The 22,254-nt window shown below is 43.6% G+C and overlaps 1 protein-coding gene across 1 annotated transcript in view; it reads right to left on the reverse strand.

Annotated features, from left to right (window-relative positions):
* Positions 1 to 22,254, reverse strand: part of EPS15L1 (epidermal growth factor receptor pathway substrate 15 like 1) — a 3,892,050-nt gene that overhangs the window by 3,584,888 nt on the left and 284,908 nt on the right. Inside the window, exon 2 of the mRNA XM_044090736.1 lies at positions 2,827 to 2,868. Within this exon, the coding sequence (XP_043946671.1) occupies positions 2,827 to 2,868 (42 nt within the window). The remainder of the gene's footprint in view (positions 1 to 2,826; positions 2,869 to 22,254) is intronic.

Raw genomic sequence — 22,254 nt, forward strand, 5'->3', positions numbered from 1 at the left:
AAGGCCTTCAAGTAAACGGACTCCTCCATTGAAGGGTTGGTGGACTTCCAGCCACCTCTCTGCTTTAGCATTTCCAGGATGTCTCTAAAAGAGACATCAGGAGGTGACCATGGGGACCCTTCAGCTTCACTGAGGTTCGTATCAGACTCCTCTGGGGGAGTCTAAATGCTTCCTCTTGCATAATCTCTTCTGAGGGACCTCCTCGGAGGGTTACGCTGGGGCGGTTTCAGAAGAGTGGGGAGGTGCCCTGTGGGACATCCTGCAGCCTAGGATCTCTGCATCCCTGTGGATGCAGGTGTATAGAGGTGGACACCAGTGCCATCTATGGAGACAGCACTCGCCTCAGTACCTCAAAAGCCCCCATCCCTGATCCAAGGATATCCCTAGATCTGAAGAAGCCAAGGGACCCCCTGGATCCAAAGACGACAGGCCCTAGGCCGAGGTAGGAGCAGAGCTCAACTGAGCAGAGGCCCCAAGAGGCAAAGCGGGATCAGACACCTGTCCGATGAGATACGCCTTCCCTGACCCGACTGGAGAGCATCAGCTCCTAGGCTCCTCCAGCTTCGATGCAGCTGTGGATGTCAGAGCCATGGTCAGACCCATAGATCCTGTAGTAGGTCTCTGATCAGAGGGTTCCACTACAATTAGCTCTGGATCTTCTGACTCTGAAGCCAGGAGTTGGATCGGATGAGGAATCAGAGCAGAAGAGATGGATGTGGTGGTAGGACACAAAGCCCTCGGGTTCGGATCCAACAACAACTTGGCCAGTGCTGGTGTCCTCAACCACCTCTGTACCACCCGATCCATGTCGTCATTGGAAAGATTCCTGGAAGAGCGAGTCGAGGAAGTTGGAGATTTCGATCGTTGTAGAATTGGTGATCTGAGTGTAAGATAGAATGGCTGCAGGGCTGGAGACCGGTTCTGTATCTCAAACTTGACCAGCACTAAGGCAGATTTTGTCGGAGCAGACGATAATTGCTCAGATCTGATAAGCTTCAGATCCGGTGTGGAGGTTTTTAGAAACTTTGACGGTTCCGATAAAGTGGAAGAGGAAGATCTCTTCCCGGATTTGTCAGATTTTGAGGCGGGAGACTTATCAGTCCTGGATAAACCAGGACCTTCTTCTAAAGCCTCAGAGAAGGGGGGTTTTAAGTCCTTTCAATACTAATCTGTTCTTCCTCTCCAGGAGCGCTCTGTGATTAAAAGCATAACAAACAGAGCACAACTCCTGGAGGTGAATGGCCCCACGGCAATAGACACAGTGTATCTACCAGTTAAGGGCATTTTCTTTCCACAGATTCACATTTTTTGAAATCCATTGGTTCTGAATCCTTGTTAGACAATTTAACACAGAAAACAGGAAACTAAATGGACAGAAAACAGGAACAACTTTTTTTTTTTTTAAAGCTAGACCCTCTAAACTAAAAAGGGTCAAGTTACTGAAAAGAAGGGTAAATAGAGGGAGGCACAGCCCTCTAACTTAAACGGGCTATGCCCGGGAGACAGGAAAAAAAATGTTAGAGAATGTCCTCCAACGTAAACGGGCTAAGAAGAAAACAGTTCTCCAAGTGAAACGAACTGTATTTAAAAGGCATTAGAAAAGAAATACAAGGAAGGAATAAGAGCCCTCTAACTTAAACAGCTTATTTAACTGTAAAAAGGAAGCCAGGAAAGGGACAAGGTCTAAACAAAAGACGACGACCAATAGCAAAACTCAAAGCCACAAAAGCGGAAAATTACTTACATAGTAAGTAATGATAATATAAGGTCAAATAACAGACAAAAAACATCACTTTTTTAAAGGTCGAACAAGAAATAAAGATAATACTTAGCCAGAGGTAACAGACAAGCACCCTATCTTCTTTAGCGACAAATGAGATCTGGGGAAGGTTCTTTTGCATGTTGGGATAGGGTTTAGCCCCGAGCTGGCAGAAGACCTTGAGCTTGAATATAAAGGCTGAGATGGATCTGAGGATTGGATCCAAACCCAACCTAGTAAGAATGAAGGCGAGGTAGGACAACATCACATCAATACATTATTAAACATCAAAAGATTTATTTCACCCAAGCTAAAGAAAATTTAATAATCACCTTATCAGTCTTAGTTTCAGAAATAATGTTGTTCTCTTGACAGATGCCAGTCATGTAATTTTATTATGAAGTATTGTAACTAGTCAGATTCATTGATTTAGGAGTTGGAATGTGCCACAATGTTCCATGAAGGAGGGACACAGCAAGACACTGAAGAAACACTGCAGTATATGTGTGGCTCACCAACCCATGCTGTAGTAACCATCATGGATCCTGATGGCCCCCGTGGTGATTCTATTCACACATCCCCTTTACAGGGGAAAGGTTATGCTATAAATGAACAACTAGATGGCTCCTGCAGCTGACACTTGCCCAAATGGGAAGGGTGAGAGTTGGAAGTCAATTGGGGATGCAAACATCTGGGAAAAAATAATTTTAATGAACTAAAGCTACAGTTAACGTATTTTAGACAGCCTACAGGTCAGCTCTGAAATTTCTTGTAAAATCTCCAGTTTTACCCTATGCATCTTGCACATTTGGCTACCAGATCTGGGCACAAGTAATTAAACTAAACTATACTTAACACTTGCAAATTACAGGGATATAAAACATGGGAAATGTGCATACAACACTTTTTAGGAGCTAAGTGCACTTAACTATTCTTCTGCTCTGTATTTTAAATGTTAACAATACATACAAAGATGTAAACTAAAACACATTTACCTTCTAGAAACTGTAAGTCACATTACAAAACCCACACAAAAGAAACCTCCAGTAAAAGTAAATGATACCTACCTGTCTATAATAATTCTCATACAACGGGTTCCCGCTGGAAAGCTGGAAATAGAAAAAAAAAGAGGAAAATGTAAGCAACAAGTCATATTTATCTGTTTATTTACATTTGATCTTGTGAGTCAAAAATAAGAATACACTGCAAGAAAAAGATAAGGTGACAAACAACTCAACATATAGTCCAGTACTTCATTCAGCACAGCCAGTCAGAACTTGGCAGAAGCACAGCAAGAATGGGAAGGAAGGGAGCAGCCGCTCTGGGCACAGGGTGTCTGAGGGCAAGATCAGGAGATGCCGATTCCTCAAACTGCAGTTCCTGCATTTGTTTCTATAACAGCATTTCAGAATGCCATTACAGAAATGCACTTCAGGGCTTCATGTGTGGCGAATTCTACTTACAGCAAATGCCTTATTACAGTTTAAAAGTTGAAGAAAACAAACATATATTTTCTTTTAATTTTTCCTTCTTTTTTTGTTCAACTGAAGAACTGAGGGAATGGGTCGCCAGATCAGGAACCAAAACCAGGCACTAGATGAGTAATCTATGACTCTGAATTTAGCAAGGTTATCCATGAAATGGGACTGAAAGTCTGACATCTGCTCATTCATTCTAGAATGGCTGATGTAGTCTGGTGCACTCTAACACTAGCACCTGCTGAATATAGAGGTGTACAGCATGCAACATACAAGTTAGGGATATGCACTTGGCTCTGCTAAGCCACATCCAAGTGACAGCCTTTATGGGATGGGTGTAGAAATGCACGCCCCTATAGGGGAAGTCTCATGTACCTTTAAGAGCATCTGTCAGCCAACAAGGGTGGGGTTGGGAACAAAATTCCAAAATGGCTGTGGCATACCCTACTCTCACTCTGGTGGTGGACTGAATACGATATCACAGTACGGGCTAGATAAAGTACAGTTGTGTATACTTACCATAAATGCAGATGTTGGGAGTGTATTCACTGTTGTAGTCATCACCTGTGGGTTACCCTGCTGTGGTAGCCCCTGGCCAGCCCGATTACCAGAGTTTATATTTTTCTGTGTCAGCTGCTGTCACTCACTGACTAATGTCAGGCCATCAGTGCTATAAAGCAAGGCAGCCGACACCATTACATCAGTTTTTCTTGCCCTAACCAGTCAGAAGCCCAACTAATATTGTAAACAGGTCCTGATGGCTAAAAGCCACCTAGAGAAGATTATGCCTTCCTAAAGAAAGGCGATATAAGGGGGAAGGAGGGAGGGAAAAGTGCAGTTGTGTACCTACCATAAATGTAGATGTTCGATGTATTCACTGTTGCAGTCATTACTCTAGGGTTATCCTGCTGGCAGGCTACCCGCAGTCGGCCTGAATTCCAAAGTCTTGGTCCGGCGTCGGTTGCTGTCGCCTCTTCCCTCACGTCAGTGCACCAGGGGTAGAAAAGATGCAGCCAACGCCATTTTCTCCAGTTTTTCTTGCCCCAGATGTCAGGTGTCCCCAAAAGGGTAGGCTAAATCAATTATGCCAATAAACATGCATGCACTAAAGTAAACATTTCCTTCATCTACAAGCAAATACTTGCATTTATAGACATATAGGTTTGTATAGAATAGAGAAGTACAGATGAGACCCAGCAAAAGAAAGGGGGATGGTGGGAGGTAACCTGGACAGCAACAGTGAATACACTCGAACATCTACATTTATGGTAGGTACACAACTGTACTATGTTCATCGTGTTTCACCGTTGCAGTCATTACTCTTGGCTTGAATCCCAAAGCTGAGGATGGGTGGCTGGGCTACATAGGATTAGGAGAAGCTAAGAGGCCCTGCAGAACTGCAGTGGCAAAGCCTGATCTGGATTTAGAGTAGAGAGGTAAATGGTAGTGCTTTGTAAAAGTGTGCACTGAACTCCAAGTTGCAGCCTCTAAGATGTCTTTGGATGGTACTCCCCTGAGGAAGGCTGCTGAAGTGGCTGCTGCTCTGGTTGAATGTGGCCTAATGCCCTTAAGCACTGATTTGCCACGCTGTGAGTAACAGAAACTAATGCAATGGCCTATCCATTTTGAAATAGTCTGTTTTGAGACAGCCTTTCCTTGTGATCCTGCAGCATATGCCACTAAAAGTTGCTCAGTCTTTCTGAAAGCTTTCGTTCTGTCCAAGTAGAAGCGTAGCTGTCTGTGTATGTCCAAAGAATGCAGAAGTCTCTCACCCTTGTTCTGTGGGTTTGGATAAAAGGTAGGCAAGTGAATGGTTTGGTTAAGTGCCACACTGGACACCACCTTAGGCATAAATGTAGGATTTGTCCTCAGAGAATCCCTGTCTGGATGGAAAATGATAAATGGTTCCATAGCCATGAGTGCCTGCAACTCCGAGACTTTTTCTTGCAGAGGTTATTGCTAGGAGCAGAGCTGTTTTCCAGGATAAGAATTTTATTTCAGCTGTTGAGGCTGGCTCAAAAGTAGGCAGTGTGAGTTTTTCCAAGACATAATTGAGGTCCCATGCAGGTATTGGTGCTCTCCTTGGAGGTGTTATGTTTTTGGCCCCTCTGAGGTACTGCCTGCCTTATTAAAGGATGAGAAAAGATAGGTGGTTCCGTATTGTAGATGGGCTGAAATGGCAGAGGCATGAATCTTAACTGATGAAAAGTATAGGCCTTTGTCCAGCATCTCAGTTAGGTATTGTAAAATCTGAGGAATATTTGGTACAAACGTGTCAATTCCTTGTTCCTGGTTCCAAGCACAGAATCTCTTCCATTTTTGTGCATAAGATTTTCTGGTACTGGGCCTCCTGGCCTCCAAAATAGCATTCATTACAGCTTTGGAGAGAGGAGTGTTCTGAATGGCTACATTATCCGCCATGCTGCCAGATTTAAGGTCCTAAGTTGGCTGTGCAGGATCTGATTGTTTTGTTGGGTCAGTAAGTGAAAAGTTTGAGGTAATGTCCAGGCTAGACCTTGAGACAAGTTCTTTAGGATTGGTTATCAGTGCTGGCGTGGCCAGTCTGGGGCAATCAGTATCATTTTTGGCTTCTCTTGTCTGACCTTTAGGAGTACCTTGGGGAGGAGAGGCAGTGGAGGAAAGGCATATACTGTTAGGTTTTCCAGCTGAAGGATAGAGCATCCACTTTCCATGCTTGCTTGTGATAAGTCCTTGTGCAGAATCTCTGTAGTTGGCAGTTGTGAGGGGAAGCAAATAGATTTATGTCTGGGCATCCCCTTTCCTTGTTATGCTGAAGACTTGTGGATCCAGTTTCCACTCGTGGGGATCCATGAGATTTCTGCTTAGTTCTTCTGCCAGAGTATTTATTTTTCCTGGCAGGAATTGTGCTTGCAGGTGAACTTGAAAGGTCACTGCTGTGTCCCACAACGTCATGGCTTGTCTGCAAAGGGGGTAGGAATGTGTGCCTCCCTGCTTGTTTATGTACCACATGACTGTAGTATTGTCCATCTATCAGTAGTTGTCCTGGATGAAGCAGATCCTTGAAAGCTGTCAGGGCATTCTGAACAGCTAGCCTCTCTTTTTGATTGATATGAAGATGCATGTGGCTTGCGGGCCATGTGCCCTGAATACATTTTCCTGCCATGTGGGCCCCCCAGGCATAATCTGATGCATCCGTTATTGTCTGCCTGGCTGTGGGTAAAGTGAATGGCTGTCCCTTGTTGTGGTGACTGGTCTGTGCCCACCATCGAAACTCCTGTTGCAAGCAGGGAATGAGGGTAATTAATGTTTCCAGGCTGTGGCAATGTTGAGTCCACACACTTTTTAGATACCATTGTAGTTTCCTCATATGCAGTCTGGTATATGGAATTAGCAGGATGCAGGATGCCATGAAGCCCAAAGCCTGCAGAATTTTTCTTGCAGATAACTGGGTCTTTGTTGCCAACATTTTGAAGTAAGAAGTCAGTTGCCTTTGTTTGTCTGGCGTGAGATAAGCCATCTGGGCAGTAGTATTTAAGCTTGCACCCAGGAATATTATCTCTTGAGAGGGTACTAGTTTTGATTTATTTTCGTTTACAGTGTACCCTAGGCAAATTAGTAATCTTTTTACAAATGCCAGATGCTTTAGTAGAATGTCTTTGTTCTCTGCTTGAATAAGGCAGTCGTATAAGTAAGGATATATTTGAATTCCTCTTTGTCTGCAAAATGCAATTACTGGTGCCAGGCATTTTGTGAAGACCCTGGGCGCAGTAGATAAGCCGAAGGGCAGTGCAGAGAATTGGTAGTGCATTGAGCCAGCTATGAATCTGAGGTATCTTCTGCAAGATTGTCTGATTGGGACATGCAGGTATGCCTCTTATGGGTCCAAAGTTACGAGCCAAGCCTTCTTGCCCAGCATGGGCAGTAGCTGCTGCAGAGTCAACATTTTGAATTTTGGAACGTCCAGAAATGTGTTTAGAATAGACAGGTTCAGTACTGGTCTCCAGGCTTTGTACTTTCTGGGCACCATGAAAAGTCTTGAGTAAAAAACTTGTCCCTGCTCTTGTTGTGGTACTCGCTGAACGGCCCTCATGTCCATGAGGGATGAAACTTGCATTTGTGCCTCTGCCCATTGATTGTGTGGCAGGTCTGGCATACCTTTTGCCCTTGGCAGGGTGTGAAAGTGGAACCTGTAGCCCTGAGACACTATGTTCAAGACCCATTTGTCCATGGTGATCATGTGCCAATTTTGTGACAAAAGTGCTAGTTTTCCCCCTAAGGGGGCTGCCAAAAGATAAGAGCTTGGTTTTGGCAGAGGAAAGTCATTGGGACCGCTTCCTGCATGGCTGTGATTTGTCTTCTCCGCATTTAGAGGTAGAAGCACCCCATTGTTTAGGCCTGTATGAGCCTTGAGGCTGGGATCTGCCTCTGGGGCATCTGTATCTGCCTCTTTGTGGCTTGTGGAAAGGACCAATTCTTTGTAAGCCAGTTCCTGCTAAATCTGGGAGGCTGCACCTGAAAGAAATCCTTAATTGTCTGCATAGATTTTATCCTCCATTTTCTTCAACACCTCTTCTGCTTTAACACCAAACAAAGTATCATGCTGTAATGGAGCATCTAATAGTTTTGCTTTAAAATGATCGGGCAGATTCTGTTCTTTTAACCAAGCATGCCTCCGAATGACAGAACCTGTAACAGCGGCCCAGCAGGAGGCCTCTAGAGAATAGAAACCACATTGCAAAGTATGCTTTCCCACTTGTTCAGTTGCATGCAATAAATCCTGCATTTCTTTGTTTTCTGCACATTCAGAATTTAACATTTTCTGTTTAAGCAGCGACAATAAGTATTGCTGATATTTATGCATATGAAATTGACAATTTAAAGCCCTCACAGCAAAGGTAGCAGAAGTGTAAACCTTTTACCCCCATCTGTCCAGTGCCCTTGAATTCCTATCAGAGGGGATAGGGGGGGTTGCAGTGGAAGCCTTGACCCCTTTGGGACCCTGAGAAATAGTTTCTGGGTCAGCAGCAGGGTTTTTATAAAGAAATTTATGTGAATCTGGAACCCTGTAGTATCTGTTCGGCTTAACAGGAGCAGGGGGTAAAGAGTCAGGGGACAGGCCGGACTCTGAAAAAACATCATCTACTATGTCTAAAACAGGAGGGACAGCAAGAGGCCTGTGCTGAGGTAGTAAAAGAAAATCTAGAAGCCTTTTCTTAGATTCTGAGTAGTCTTGGCTCTCCCAGTGGAAGTGCTCCCTCATGGTATGCAGGGTCTCCCCAAAAGAAAAATCCTCAGGAGGGGAGGCTGAAGGGATAGAGTCTTCAGCATCGGAATCCTCATAGGGAGGGAAAGAGTATTCTTGGTCAGAAGAGGACCCAGAGGAAATGGAAACCTGATATGAAGATTCATATTCTGTCTCTTGCCTAGGCCTCTTCTCAGGAGGGGGATGGGAACCCCTGATCAAAGTAATTAGGTCTTCGGCCATTTTGAGCATCTGATTTTTAGGCATGGAGGCCTGTCCATGGGCTTGCTGCACTTGTTTCTTTGTCTTTAGTGGTGCTTTAGTCTTTGCCTTTGGAGCTGTAGTCGGTTTTATATATAACTGTGTAGGCCTGAAAACACCCTCAGAAGCCAATGCCTGCTCAGCGGCTCTGGACCCATCTGAGGGAATATTTTCCGAGTGTCCAATACCTTGAGTTTCCAGAGGCCTAGCCTGCTCCACGTGGGAGTCAAAAATGGCCTGCGGCTCTGAGGTAGCGGGCGTCAGGGGCTATAAAAGCGCCTCACTGAGAACCGGCAAACCGACGACTGGCTTAGAAGAAGCCTCGTCGTCAGTTCTGGACCTCGGATGCCTGTCCATTTCCTTTTCCTTGCATTTCTTGTGAACTGCGGTAGTCGGATGACTATCAGACGACATTGTGTAATTAAATCTTCGGTCAAAGCAATGAAATGCAAAATCGTACCAACGCTTAATAGTGCATTGGTTAAATCTAGCACAAAATCTGCAATTCGCTACGCCGTGATCAGGGCCTAGGCAAGGAATACAATAAGAATGGAAGTCCTTATGAGGTATTTACTTCCCACAAGAAATACAATTATTAACTTTTTCTGACATCGGTCTGGAACAAGAAAAAAGTTTCCTCAACGGGGTACTTAGCTTTAAATGAAGACTTTGGATCTGAAATTCGAACATGAAAATCTCAGGAGTCGGCCGACCGGCACTTGCAAACTACTTCTGCTTTGGGCACCGCGCAGCAAGAAAGACTGAAGAAAATGGCGTCGGGTGCATCTTTTATACCCCTGGCACACTGACGTCAGGGAAGAAGCAACAGCAACCGATGCCGGACCAAGACTTTGGAATTCAGGTCGACTGCGGGTAGCCTGCCAGCAGGATAACCCTAGAGTAATGACTGCAACAGTGAAACACGATGAACATCCAGGACTCCAACAGTGAATACACTCAAACATCTACACTTATGGTAAGTGTACACAACTGTACTATTTTCTTCGTGTTTCACTGTTGCATTCATCACCTGTGGGAGGATTCCCAAACCTGAGGAGAGAGGTGGTAGGATTAGTAAGACACCTAGGCCTGGGTCAGCAAGTCCTGCAGAATTGCAGAGGCAAACCCTGCCCTAGCCTTAGAAAATAGAGGTAGGTGGTAATGCTTGGTAAAGCTATGGACAGAAGTCCAGGTGGCAGCTTCCAGGATGTCCCTGGTGGGAACTCCTCTGAAAAATGCTGTGGAAGTGGAGGCTGCCCTAGTGGAATGGATTCAGATAGATTGGGGGGGGGGGGTTCACATGTAATCCATAGCAGAAATGGATACAGTGAGACATCCATTTGGAAATGGTTTGCTTGGAAATGGGCTTCCTTTCTGCCCCTGGGGCAAAGCTGACATGCAGTTGGTCTGTTTTCCTGAAGGGTTTAGTATGGTCCAAACAGTATTTGAGCTGTCTGTGCATGTCTAATAAGTGCAAAATTATTTTCCCCCTTGTTTTGAGGGTTAGGAAAGAAGGTGGGTAGATGTATGACCTGGTTGAGAGTCACATTAGATACCACCTTGGGCATAAAGGATGGGTTGGTCAGAAACCTTGTCTGCATGGAAAATGATGAAGGGCTCAATGGCCATCAGTGCCTGAAGTTCTGAAACCCTTCTAGCTGAGGTGATAGCTATGAGAAAAAAACAGTCTTCTTCATTCTGCTAAAGCAGCAGGTTTGAAGGTTGGTAAGGTTAGTTTTTCAAAAACATAATTCAGATCTCAGGCTGGCGTACGTGGCCTTCTGCTAGGTGTGATATTAGAAGCCCCTCTGAGGAATTGTTTGATCAAAGGATGGAAGAATTGGGGCTGATCCGTGTCAAAATAAGCTGAAATAGCTGAGGAATGGACTTTAACAGAAGAAAAGGAGAGGCTACTATTAAGTAGCTCTATTAAGTAGTCCAGGATAAGATTTTCTGGTGCTGGGCCTTCTGGCCTCCGTGATAATGTCTAGGACTTGTCTGCCTTCAGAGTATTAGCCATAATGATAGTTTGAGAGTCCGCAAGTCTGGATGCTGCATCCCCCACCCCACCTGAATCAGGAGGTCTGAGATCAGGGGAAGCTGCCTGGAAGATTGTAATGTCAGGCTGCGCAGTAAGGGGTACCAATGTTTTCTGGGCCAGTCTGGAGCAAGGAGGATGGCCTTTGGTCTCTCCTCCCCTATTTTGATCAGTACCCTGGGAATAAAGAGGCAGAGGAGGGAATGCGTACACAAAGAGGGTGTTCCAAGGGAAGGTCAAGGCATCCACCTTCCACGCTAGGTGGTGATACAACCCTGGTACACAATTTTTTTTTAATTTCAGCTGATGGTTGAGATGCGAAGCAAAGAGACCCACCTCCGGAATTCCCCACTCCTGAGTGATCTGTAAAAAGAATTTTCTGTGTAGCTGCCATTCGTGGGGGTCCAGTTAGTTCTTGCTTAAGTTGCCTGCCAGGGTGTTGTTGATCCCTGGTAGCTATTGAGCTATTAGGTGTAGTCCTAGGGAAAAGGCAGTCAGCCAGAGGTTCATAGCTAGCCTGCACAGAGGGTAAGATTGGGTCCCTCCCTGTTTGTTGACGTACCACATTACTGTGGTGTTGTCCATTTTGATAAGGAGAACCTCTTGCTTAAGACAGGGTTTGAAGGATGTCAAAGCCTTTTGTACTGCCATCATTTCCTTCTGGTTGATGTGTAAAGGAAAGGTGCTGGGCATCCCAAAGACCTTGGGTGCACCTGCCTGCAAGGTGAGCGTCCCACGCAATGTCTGAGGCGTCGGTGGTAATGGTCTGCCCAGCAGGGCGAAGGGTGAAGGTAAGACTCTTGTTCTTGGCACAGGCCCCTGGCTACCAGAGAAACTCGGCCCTTATACAGGAGATCATAGGGAGAGAGGTCTCTAGAGGTTGAGAGTGCTGACACCAAAGGTTCTTTAGATACCATGCTGAAATTTTCCTCATGTGAATCCTGGCGAGAGGAATTAGGAGGAGGCAAGAAGCCATGTACCTCAAGGCTTGCAGGAACTTCCTTGCAGTGAGGTGACTTCTGGAAGCCAGCCGGGAAAAGTAGAGAGGCAGGAAGCTCTGCTTTTCTCGGGATAGGAAGCCCATTTGGGATGCTGTGTCCAGCAGTGCTCCCAAGAAAATGATCTTCCTGGAGGGTGTTTGCTTTGATTTCTTCTTGTTGATGGTGAACCCTAAGGAAATTAGGAGGGTTTTGACAAATAGGAGGTCCTGGAGCAGCTTTTCATTGCACTCTGCCTGAATGAGGCAGTCATCCAACATAAGGGTAAATCTGTATGTTTCTCTGTCTGCAAAATTCTATGGCCAAGGCTAAGCATTTGGTGAATACCCTGGGAGCAGTAGATAAGCCAAAGGGTAGTGCAGAGAACTGAAAGTGTTGTAAGCCTGCTCTGAAGCGCAGGAATTTCCTGTAGGATTCCCTTATGCGGATGTGGAAGTAGGCATCCTTTAGGTCTAGGGTCACTAACCAGGCATTTTTTTGTCAGCATAGGCAGCAGCTGCTGCAAAGTTAACATTTTGAATTTGGGGACCACCAGGGAGGTGTTCAGAATGGATAGATCCGGGATGGGGTGCCAAGTGTCCTCTTTTCTGGGAATAAGAAATAGTCTGGAATAAAAGCCTTTACCTGTTTCATCTGGGGGAACAGGTTCTACTGCCCCCCTGGGATATGAGAGTTTGGAATTGTTTCAATGCCTCTGCCCACTGATTTGAGGCAAGTCTGGGTACCCTCTTGGAATTGGGAGTTCGTTGAAACAGAATTTGTATCCCTGAAAAATGATCTTTAAGACCCATTGGTCCTTTGTTGCTGAAAGCCAATTTTCTTTGCAGATGGAGAGCCTTCCTCCTAGCTTTTGGTGAGGGCAGGGGGAGACAGAGAGAGTCATTGAGAGTTTCTGCCATAGAAGGATGGCTTAGAACTCCCTGCCCTTGGGGCAGAGCTGGTCCACTGTTTGGTTCTCTGTTGTCCCTGGGATAAGGGCCTGGATGGTCTTTCCCTGTGGGGCTTTACCTTGCCCCTGTCTGCTAGGTGCAGGAAAGGATCAGTGCTTAGAGGGAAAATTCCTGCTGAACCTAGGAGGTTAACCCAGAAAGAAATATTTTACTGTTTGCATAGATTTTGCTTTGTCTTCCATCTTTTTAAAGCACCTCTTCTGCTTTTGCTCCAAACAAGCGGTCCTTATCCAAGGGTGCATCAATTAATTTAGACTTGACATGATCAGACAGAGGCTGTCCCTTCAACCATGCATGTCTCCTAATAACAGATCCTGTTCACTGCTGCCCTGCTTAAGGCTTCTAGGGGATCATATCCACAGTGTAATGAGTGTTTGGCCATTTGACAAGTAGAGCGCAGTATATTTGCTAACATTTTGAATTGGCACAGTCAGGAAAGGTTGAAATCTTTTGCTTTAATAGTTCTAGTGTGTTGTTGATATTTTAACATATGGAACTGACAGCTGAGTGCTCTGATAGCGAAGGTTGCTTTTTTACCCCATATGTCCAGAGCTCTAGAATCCTTGTCAGAAGGAAAAGGATACTTTGCAGAACTAGCCTTAGCTAGTTAGTTCCTTTAGGTCCCTGTGTAATGACCTCCAGGTCTGCAGCAGGATTTCTGTACAGGTATTTCTGAGAATATGGTACTCTGTAATGCCTGTCAGGTTTACTGGAAAAAGGTGGGAGGGCGTCAGGGGCCAAGCTGTACTCATGGAAAACATTGCCCACCACTTCTAAGATGGGGGGATGGGTCAGGGGTCTGTGCTGGGGAAAATGTAGAAATTCTCCTAATCTTTTCTTAGACTGGGGAAAGTCCTGAGATTCCCAGTGGAAATGTTCCCTGAGGGTGTGGAGGTTTTCCCCACAGGAAAGGACTTCCGGAGGGGAGGCAGAAGGGATAGATTCTTCTGCATCTGAATCCTCATAAGCAGTCAGAGGTTGTTGTTCCTCTTCAAAATCTGAATAGTCAGATTCCTCAGAATCCTGTTCTGTCATTGTTTCAGGAGAAGGGTCTCTTTTCCTTTTAGAAGTTGTGGCCTAGCTACCCCTGATAAAGGAGATAAGATCCTCCGCCACTTTAAGCATCTGAGCTTCGGGTGGTGGAGCAGGAGTAAGATGGTGGCTAGAGGTAGATTTTCTAGCAGTGGCCTGGATTCTAGGCCTAAGAATATCCATCGGTCTGACAGAAACTGTAGTCGGATGAGATGTAATTTTTTTGTCTAGAATCGGTTGTGCCAAAGGCATCCTCGGTAGCCAGTGCCTGCTTCGTGGCTCTGGACCCAACCGAGACAGAGACAACCAAAGTCTCGGAAGACTAAGAAGATTTCTGCGGCATACCAGACTCCAAAAGGGTCTCTGTAGAGGCCTGCGTAGACATCGCATCGGGCATCAGGGGTTGCGAAAGCACCTCACTGAATTCCAGAGAACGGACAACCTGCTTAGTGGTAGCGCCGTCGGAAGGCTTAGCCTTGTGTGGTCTGTCTCTATTTTTATCTGTACAGTTTTTCGGTATGTCTACGGATTTTTGACTGACTGACACCATTTCGGAATGCGAAGACAAAAGGTGGAATATACCTGTCTACAATAAGAGCTCTACGACAAATGTTTCTCGCGTTAAAGAGAGCACAGAACCAGCAACAGGAGACGTTGTGGTCGGGGCCTAAACAAGTGATACAGTATGAATGGAAGTCTTGGTGTGAGATCCACTTTCCACAGGCGAGACCATTGTTCATTTTTTTGGACATCGGTTAGTGCAAGAAAAAAGGATCCCCAACAGGGTACTTAGCTTTAATGTTTTCAGTTGTAATTTGAACTATGGTAGCGATCGACCGACACGACTGCTTCTGCTATAGGCTCCAAGGCAAGAAAGACTGGTGTAATGGCATTGGCTGCCTTGCTTTATAGCACTGACGGCCTGATGTCAGTCAGCAAGCAACAGCAGCCGACGCAGAAAAACACTAACTCTGGTATTCAGGCTACCACAGCAGGGATAACCCACAGGTGATTACTGCTACAGTGTAACACAAAGAACATCATGACGAGCTAAGGAAAGCTGAAAAAAAATAATTTTGGCATTAACGATTGTTACATAATAGATACATTTATATGTAGATCCAGCCAAACGGAAACACAAAAAGCTCATCCTTCATACAAATTGCATTCCTGTGAACAGCACTTCAAGTCCAGTTATCCTTCTGACTTTAATACAATCCCCAAAATCTGTGCCATAATTAAATCAAAAAATCAACTAAAATTAAGAAAGGAATCCTCTCTTAGTATAATGCTCTTTCAAAAAATAAAAAGCTCATATACATGTGTATGCACTCTACAATCATTTGGTTTACCATAGATTACAAGAAATACAGTTCCTCTCTACAATGAGCTGTTATTACTGTGCTTCAAATGCAGTGACGCACTCCTGTAATTTTGTAACAATCTTAATCAAAAGCAGCCCACTAATCTAAACCTACCCAAAGAGACAGAAATGTTCTTGTAAAATAACCATGCACAAAATAAATAAATAAATATCTTGAAATATACTTGGGTTTAGTTGTACAGTCTTGTTCTGTCAAAAGTTCTGCACACAGTTTCCATTACTCTCTAATTTAAATTCAAAATGTTAGTTATGTTAAGTCCCTGTTACTTAATGAAAATGTTTTTAAAGTTAAGGCACACTGCATGCTCCTCGTTACCAAACTGCATTTTCTAGGATTGTAATTTTGAGTCTTACACTTGTATAACCAGAAAGAGTAATGTTAAGAACAGCACAGTACCCCAGCAAACATACCAACCATCTTAACAAACAATAAATAAAACAAAAAAGTTGGCCACTAAGCATAATCACAAATTTACATAATTCTTTTGACATGCTTCATACCAATCTTCTTCTTTCGGCTTTTCCCACTTAGGGGTCGCCACAGCGGAGCACCAGTCCACTCATGATTGGCAGTGGAGTTTTACTGCGTCAAGTTGCCAGCCCAGCGTACAACCTTCCACAGAAGGCACACACACGCACTCACGCCTAGGGCCATTTTAGAGTGCCCAATCCACCTACATCATGTCTTTGGGATGTGAGAGGAAACTGAAGCACCCGGAGGAAACCCACGCGACCACAGGGAGGACAGGCAGACTCCGCACGGAAGGCACCCCAGCCAAGGACTGAACTGGAGAACCTCTTGCTGGAGGCTGCAATGCTAACTGCTGCACCACTGCAGCTGCCCCTCTCATGCAGCATACTAATAATCTCTCAAATTCAGTCTGTATTAAATATGCTCAAACAGTGTTAGTCATGCTGTCTCCAGGCATCTTCTCACTACAGATTTTCATTTTTGGACTTTACAATTCTGAGAAGGAAATTTCATATCACAGTGGGAAATGAACAGTAGCCTCCAGAATACCACTAAAGTATAATTTACATAACTTGCATGACTATGCCATATACTTGCGTGTTTAAGCTACAGTTAGCTGTATATAAAAAGCCTTTTGCTATGTAAATCACCAAAAAAAAAAAAATTCCAGGCCTCCATGTGAAAAAGAAATGTAGATGTCACACTGAGAACAAAACCCAAGACTCCAAAAAAAAATAGTTAGTGGCACTAACGAAATAAGCTAAAGACAGATTTAACAAGAATATTTGCAGACATATCCTCCTTTTCTAACATGTACTGCATGTCGTATACTTATGATCAATCAAACAGATTAACTACTCAAATCACCTCTTCTGACATGTCAAAATGTGCAAAGAAACGCTGCTAGCAGACAAGGCCACTTGGTCTAAATATACAGTGCCTAAGAGATAAACTGCAATTCTCTGTTAGCAAACATCTTGCTGATACTCAAATCCCCACACCATGACATTGCGAATATTACCACAGCCTACGACTCCAGACCATCCTTAAAAAGGCCTTTCTGAGTAAACACAGTCAAGCGTATGACAGAAAATTACTTTCTTACATCACCTCGAAGGTGTAAATATTTAATCTTCAACTTGCACTACCCTGGCCTACACAGTTCTTCCACAGATAAAGATTTAAACTGTATGGTATTAGCTACTCTGTGACAACTGCAAAACAAACAAAAAAATATGCTTGTCAGTAAGAACATGTCGTTATTTTCTTTTTACAATTCTCTTACATCTTAGTGTGTTAAAGCATTTCCTACCCAAAACTGTGCTTAAAAAATGCTGGTACTTTTCAGTTAACAGGGCAGCAGTTATTGACCACCATAAATGTGGTAATGTTTCTCAGAACCTTTCGCATTAAGTTTGTTAGTTGACATCAGGTGATAATATCAACAGGAATGTGTTTCTGACAAGCAAGCAACCGCCCAAATCAGTATGTCTCAGGGGTGGCTTATACGGCAAGGGCACCTCACATTTTTTCGTGCGATTCTTATAAAGACTGTGTTGTTGTCTGGTAAATCACTGACTGAACTTACTAAATAATGCCACACATTTCACTTTGCTGACAGAAAGTTATTACAATAACGGGTTTTAGATTTATAACACCATTATATTAAAATCTGCCCCCATTTCTTTGGCTCCCCCACACACATTTTAGACTTTGTCCATATTTCTTACACTAAGAAGTTGAGCGGTAGGAGTATGAAGTCACAAAATGTGGGAAAAACACATCAGTAAAACCTGATGTCAGTGTTGCACAATCATCCATTCGGTACTGTCACAATATTATAACTACCTAAATCTGAACCCACACTGTAATGCTGTGAGGCATATCTGTCAACCGGCACACACTGACAATGGGGACAAAGGACTTTGAAAAATAGAGACATGTGGCGGATGTAAATCAGACACGTTACATCAAAAAAAAAAAAACAGGAACTGCTCCTCTTTCCAAACATGTCCTGATTTCTAAGGGTCAGTCTGTTAAGATTTGTAATGCTGTGAGGCATACATGAGGCAAAAGGCCTTGGAAAAATAAGAACGTCTGTTGAAAATGTGAACATGTGGTTAGGATAACATTTGTGGTACTTTTCCGTATCCAATTCGTGGTAACATTTACATTTGCCGAGAACTACTGCCCTGTTAAACGGAAAAGTACCGAAATGCTTCCAGGCTGCCAAACCTACACTTAGAGTCACTGACACAAGTTTACTCTAGTTTCAACTAATTGTTACCTTCCTCTTGCGAATAAACACACACTTTACTATATTTTTCCAAATTCTACTTATTTTTAAAACAAAAGTGGGCATAGTCCTCTGCCTTCACATTTGTATTAATAAGCTCTGCTACATCCGGCAAACTGGATGGCATCATTCAGGGGGCAGAAAGTGCTTCTGGTGTAGGACAGCTCTCAGTTTTGTGTGCGTATGTATTAAAATAAGGGTTATGGTGGGTTTGGAACAGACATGAATGTGGAGCATGAAAAGGAAATTGGTTTTGCAGTATCCTTCTCCAATTCTGCAAACATTCAACCCTAAGTGTCACAGACAAATTACAATCATCGCATGTGAAAGTGAAGCTGCAAACATTTGGGAAGACTGCATGGGCAGTATGACTTTGAATTAATTACAACAGATGACTTTATAAATGGAGATTATGTACTTACCATAAGGCTGGATCCTTTCATCCTGGTCCATCCAATACGATTTGGTTATCCAGCTGTTTTGTCTGATCCAATATGACATCACTAGAGCTCTAGCCAATACCTCCTTTAAACTTTTGCCCCTCCAAAAATCCTCTAGTGTGGTAAATCTCCTCAGATCAACTCTATTTCCCACTGCTGAACCCTAATGAATACGAAAGAAATGGAAACTGAGAACAACACAACCCATCAGATACTCAGGAAACAGCAACTTAGAAATGGAAAGAAGGATTCCATATCAGACTAACCAGGATGAAAGGATCCAGTGTTAAGTACATGGCTTACATTTCCTTTTAGTCTCATCAATTCAACCTTAGGAGGCACCAGGACAGGATACCACTGAGGATTCTGGCTCCATTGGAAAGTATAAACCTGGACATTATGTCCAGTCTGCAATGCTTGTCAAAGGAATACAACAAAGACCAAGCTGCTACAGTGCAAATTTAATCCGCAGAAAAGTCTTTGAAAAAGGAAATGGAAGTAGCCAGTGATCAGGCCTAGTGAGTCTTTGGTATGGCTGGAAAGGACTTGTTATGAGACATAGAACCAAAACTGATGCAGTCAGACAGACAGACATAACTTTAGATGCAACCAATAAACTAGGAAAGACAGCAAGACATATATTTAGTTCTGTGATGATAAAATCAAAGTTGTCTAAGAACGTCTAGACTAGGAAGGCTGCATTCCCCTTTACTGGTATGGTTTGGGAGGGACACAAGCAAATGAACAAGATGATTCAAACTGGATTCTAATGTGAATTTGGGGATGAAGAAAGGATTAGTCCAGAAAGATATTCAAGACACTATAAATAAAAAAAAAAACAGCTTTATAGCAAGACCATTCACCTTTTAACTTTTTATTCTGGTACCTAGGCCTTTCGCCTTCTATGAATAACATACAAGTGCAAAATGGTCCAATTTATACATCCAGTACTCCTCAATTATCCAATTAAATACCAAAACCAATTACCAAAATTTTCATAAAAAACGAGCATAATAAATACACATTTCTTAGATTTTCAAATATGAATATTGGATATGACAGATACAATCACAAAATATCCTTGTATAAAAAAAAATCCTTATAAAGTTTGCATCCAAATTCATTCCTTTAGGGAACAGGGCTCTGTAGTTCAAAATCATTTTATATTCTAGTTTAATTCTCTTTAAAACACCAACCTCTAGTTAAATGTGGGTGGGCTAAAACATTAAAAAATGAAACTATCATCCAACCCACCATGTGCTGTGAAAAAATAATGAGCCACCGGGCTGTTCACATTACTTCTCCCAATATCTCCCAAATGTTCTATAATTCTGATCTTACAGTTTCTTGTAGTTTGCCCAATATACCACTTGGTATATGGGCATCCACATCCAAGTATGTAAACTACCCCATAAGAGTTACAATTGAATGTCTCCATAGCCACATATCTTTTTTCACTGATTTTTCCATCATCAAATTCCTGATTCTGCTACATATTATACAATTCCCACACGCACGTGATCCAACCTTATCTCCTCTATTAAAAATCACCTCTTCCCCTCTTAATTCTTTCAAATTACTGTCTCCCCATATGAAAAGGTCACATGAAATTCTGAAACGCTCCTAGAATAAACTGCAACCTAAAAACAGATCATCAAAGAAAGGAATTTTAGCTGCACATAAGAAGCTAGCTCAAAAGGGCTTTCTGTTAAGGCTTGCAATAAAAAATTGAGGTCCCATGGAGGGAGAGGCTCCTAAGAGGCAGGAGCAAGGAAGGTATCTTTTAATACGGCCTTACACTCCACAGCATCTCAAATAGTGCAAGTCAAGCCATCATAATAATTGTATACTGAAGTCAAGAGAAGTAGAGCAACTTAAGCCAGAGTCAAACAAATGTGAAAGGAACTGGTGAATTCCAGGAACAGAACAATAAGGGCAAATGCCTTGACCAGCAGTCCATATTGTTAAGAGTTTCCATGACTGAATTCCTTTTGTGATGCAGAGAGAATGTGAATGACATTTGTGGATAAGGAAGGGTCTTTGTCCATTAATGGACATGGAGAAAAGTACAGTTTTGTACCTACCATAAATGTAGATGTCCGATAGATATGCAACTGCAGTCCTTACATATGGGTTGTCCTGCCTCAGGCAGCCCTCGGTCGGCCGGATTCCAAAGTCTGGGTCCGGCGTCGGCTGATGTCGCCTCCTCCCAGACGTCAGAGCGGCTGGGGTATAAAAGCATCAGCTGACGCCATCTTCCTCAGTGTTTCTCGCCCCAGATGCCAGGTGCCCTCCAAGGAAGGCTAAATTTAGAACTGGATAAAATTTCCAGACATACACAATAGCAATAAACAGATACACCATAACAGATATCCCCAGCTAAGTATAAAAGGAGGGAAGTGGACCCAATACACAGAGGGGTAGGAGGGAGGGAAAACCAGACTACAGTTGCATATCTATCGGACCTCTACATTTATGGTAGGTACAAAACTGTACTATGTCCTTCAAGAATGCAACTGCAGTCCTTACATATGGGTTGAATACCATAGCCAAGCTGGGGGTGGTAGGCTCTAAGATAAGGATGGTGTAGCTAAAATGCTCTGCAGGACTGCCGAAGCAAAGCCTGCTCGGGATCTGGAATATAAAGGCAGGTTGTAGTGCTTGGAAAATGTATGCACAGAGCTCCATGTAGCAGCTTCTAGAATGTCCTTCGTAGCCACCCCTTTTAGGAAGGCTGTGGAGGTGGCTGTAGCTCTGGTGGAGTGCGGCCTGATATTGGCTGGCACACCCTTTCCATGGAAAGAATAACAGAATCTGATGCAATGTCCAATCCATTTTGAAATTGCCTTTCCTTGCACTCCAGGAGCGTATGCTACAAATAGTTGGTCAGACTTTCTGTTGGCCTTTGTTCTGTCCAAGTAGTAGCGTAGTTGTCTGTGTATGTCCAAAGTGTGCAGCTGCTTTTCCCCTTTATTTTGAGGATTGGGGAAGAAAGTAGGCAGGTGAACTGCTTGATTTAGAGACACCCTGGATATCACTTTTGGCATAAAAGAAGGATTGGTTCTTAAAGAAACCCTGTCCTGATGAAAAATGAGGAATGGAGGTACTGCCATGAGGGCCTGTATCTCCGAAACTCTTCTTGCTGAGGTAATTGCCAACAGGAAAACAGTTTTCCAGGAAAGAAATTGCAATTCTGAAGATGCTGCTGGTTCAAAAGGAGGTAGAGTTAATTTTTCCAACACGAAGTTGAGGTCCCATGCAGGCACTGGTGGTTTTATGGGGGGTTTGATATTCTTTATCACTCTTAGAAATTGTCTTAGCAAAGGGTGTGAAAACACAGGTGGATCAGTGTTGTATTTTGCTGAAATTGCTGAAGCGTGTATTTTTATGGAAGAATAGGAAAGACCATTATGCAGCATTTCTGCCAAGTATTCCAATATCTGTGTGATGCTCATTACTGATGCATCCTGTCCCCCTGTTGGTATTCCAGATGTTGAATCTCTTCCATTTGGCTGAATAAGTCTTTCTGGTGGAAGGTCTGCGTGCTTCCAATAATATCTGTTGAACTTCCTTGGAGAGAGAGATATGGGGAGAAATCATGGAACCCTCCAAGCTGTCAGCTGCAGAGTTTGCAGGTTGGGATGAACCGTCCTGTAATTGTGCTGAGTCAAGAGTGGAGGCCATTGAGGCAGGGGCCACAGCTTGGTGCAAGTTATGCTCCTTAGTAATGGATACCAGTGCTGTTCTTGGCCAATCTGGAGCTATTAAGATGCCTTTCGGTTGCTCTGCTTTGATCTTCGGTAACACCTTGGTCATTAATGGTAGAGGTGGGAATGCATAGATTGTTAGAGAGTTCCAGCTGAATGAGAGAGCATCTATTCTCCAGGCTTGTGGATGGTGTGTCCTCGAGCAGAACTTTTTC

The sequence above is a fragment of the Protopterus annectens genome, chromosome 13.part0 (genome assembly GCF_019279795.1).
Source record: "Protopterus annectens isolate FY-2018-M chromosome 13.part0, PAN1.0, whole genome shotgun sequence".
Lineage (NCBI taxonomy): Eukaryota > Metazoa > Chordata > Ceratodontiformes > Protopteridae > Protopterus > Protopterus annectens.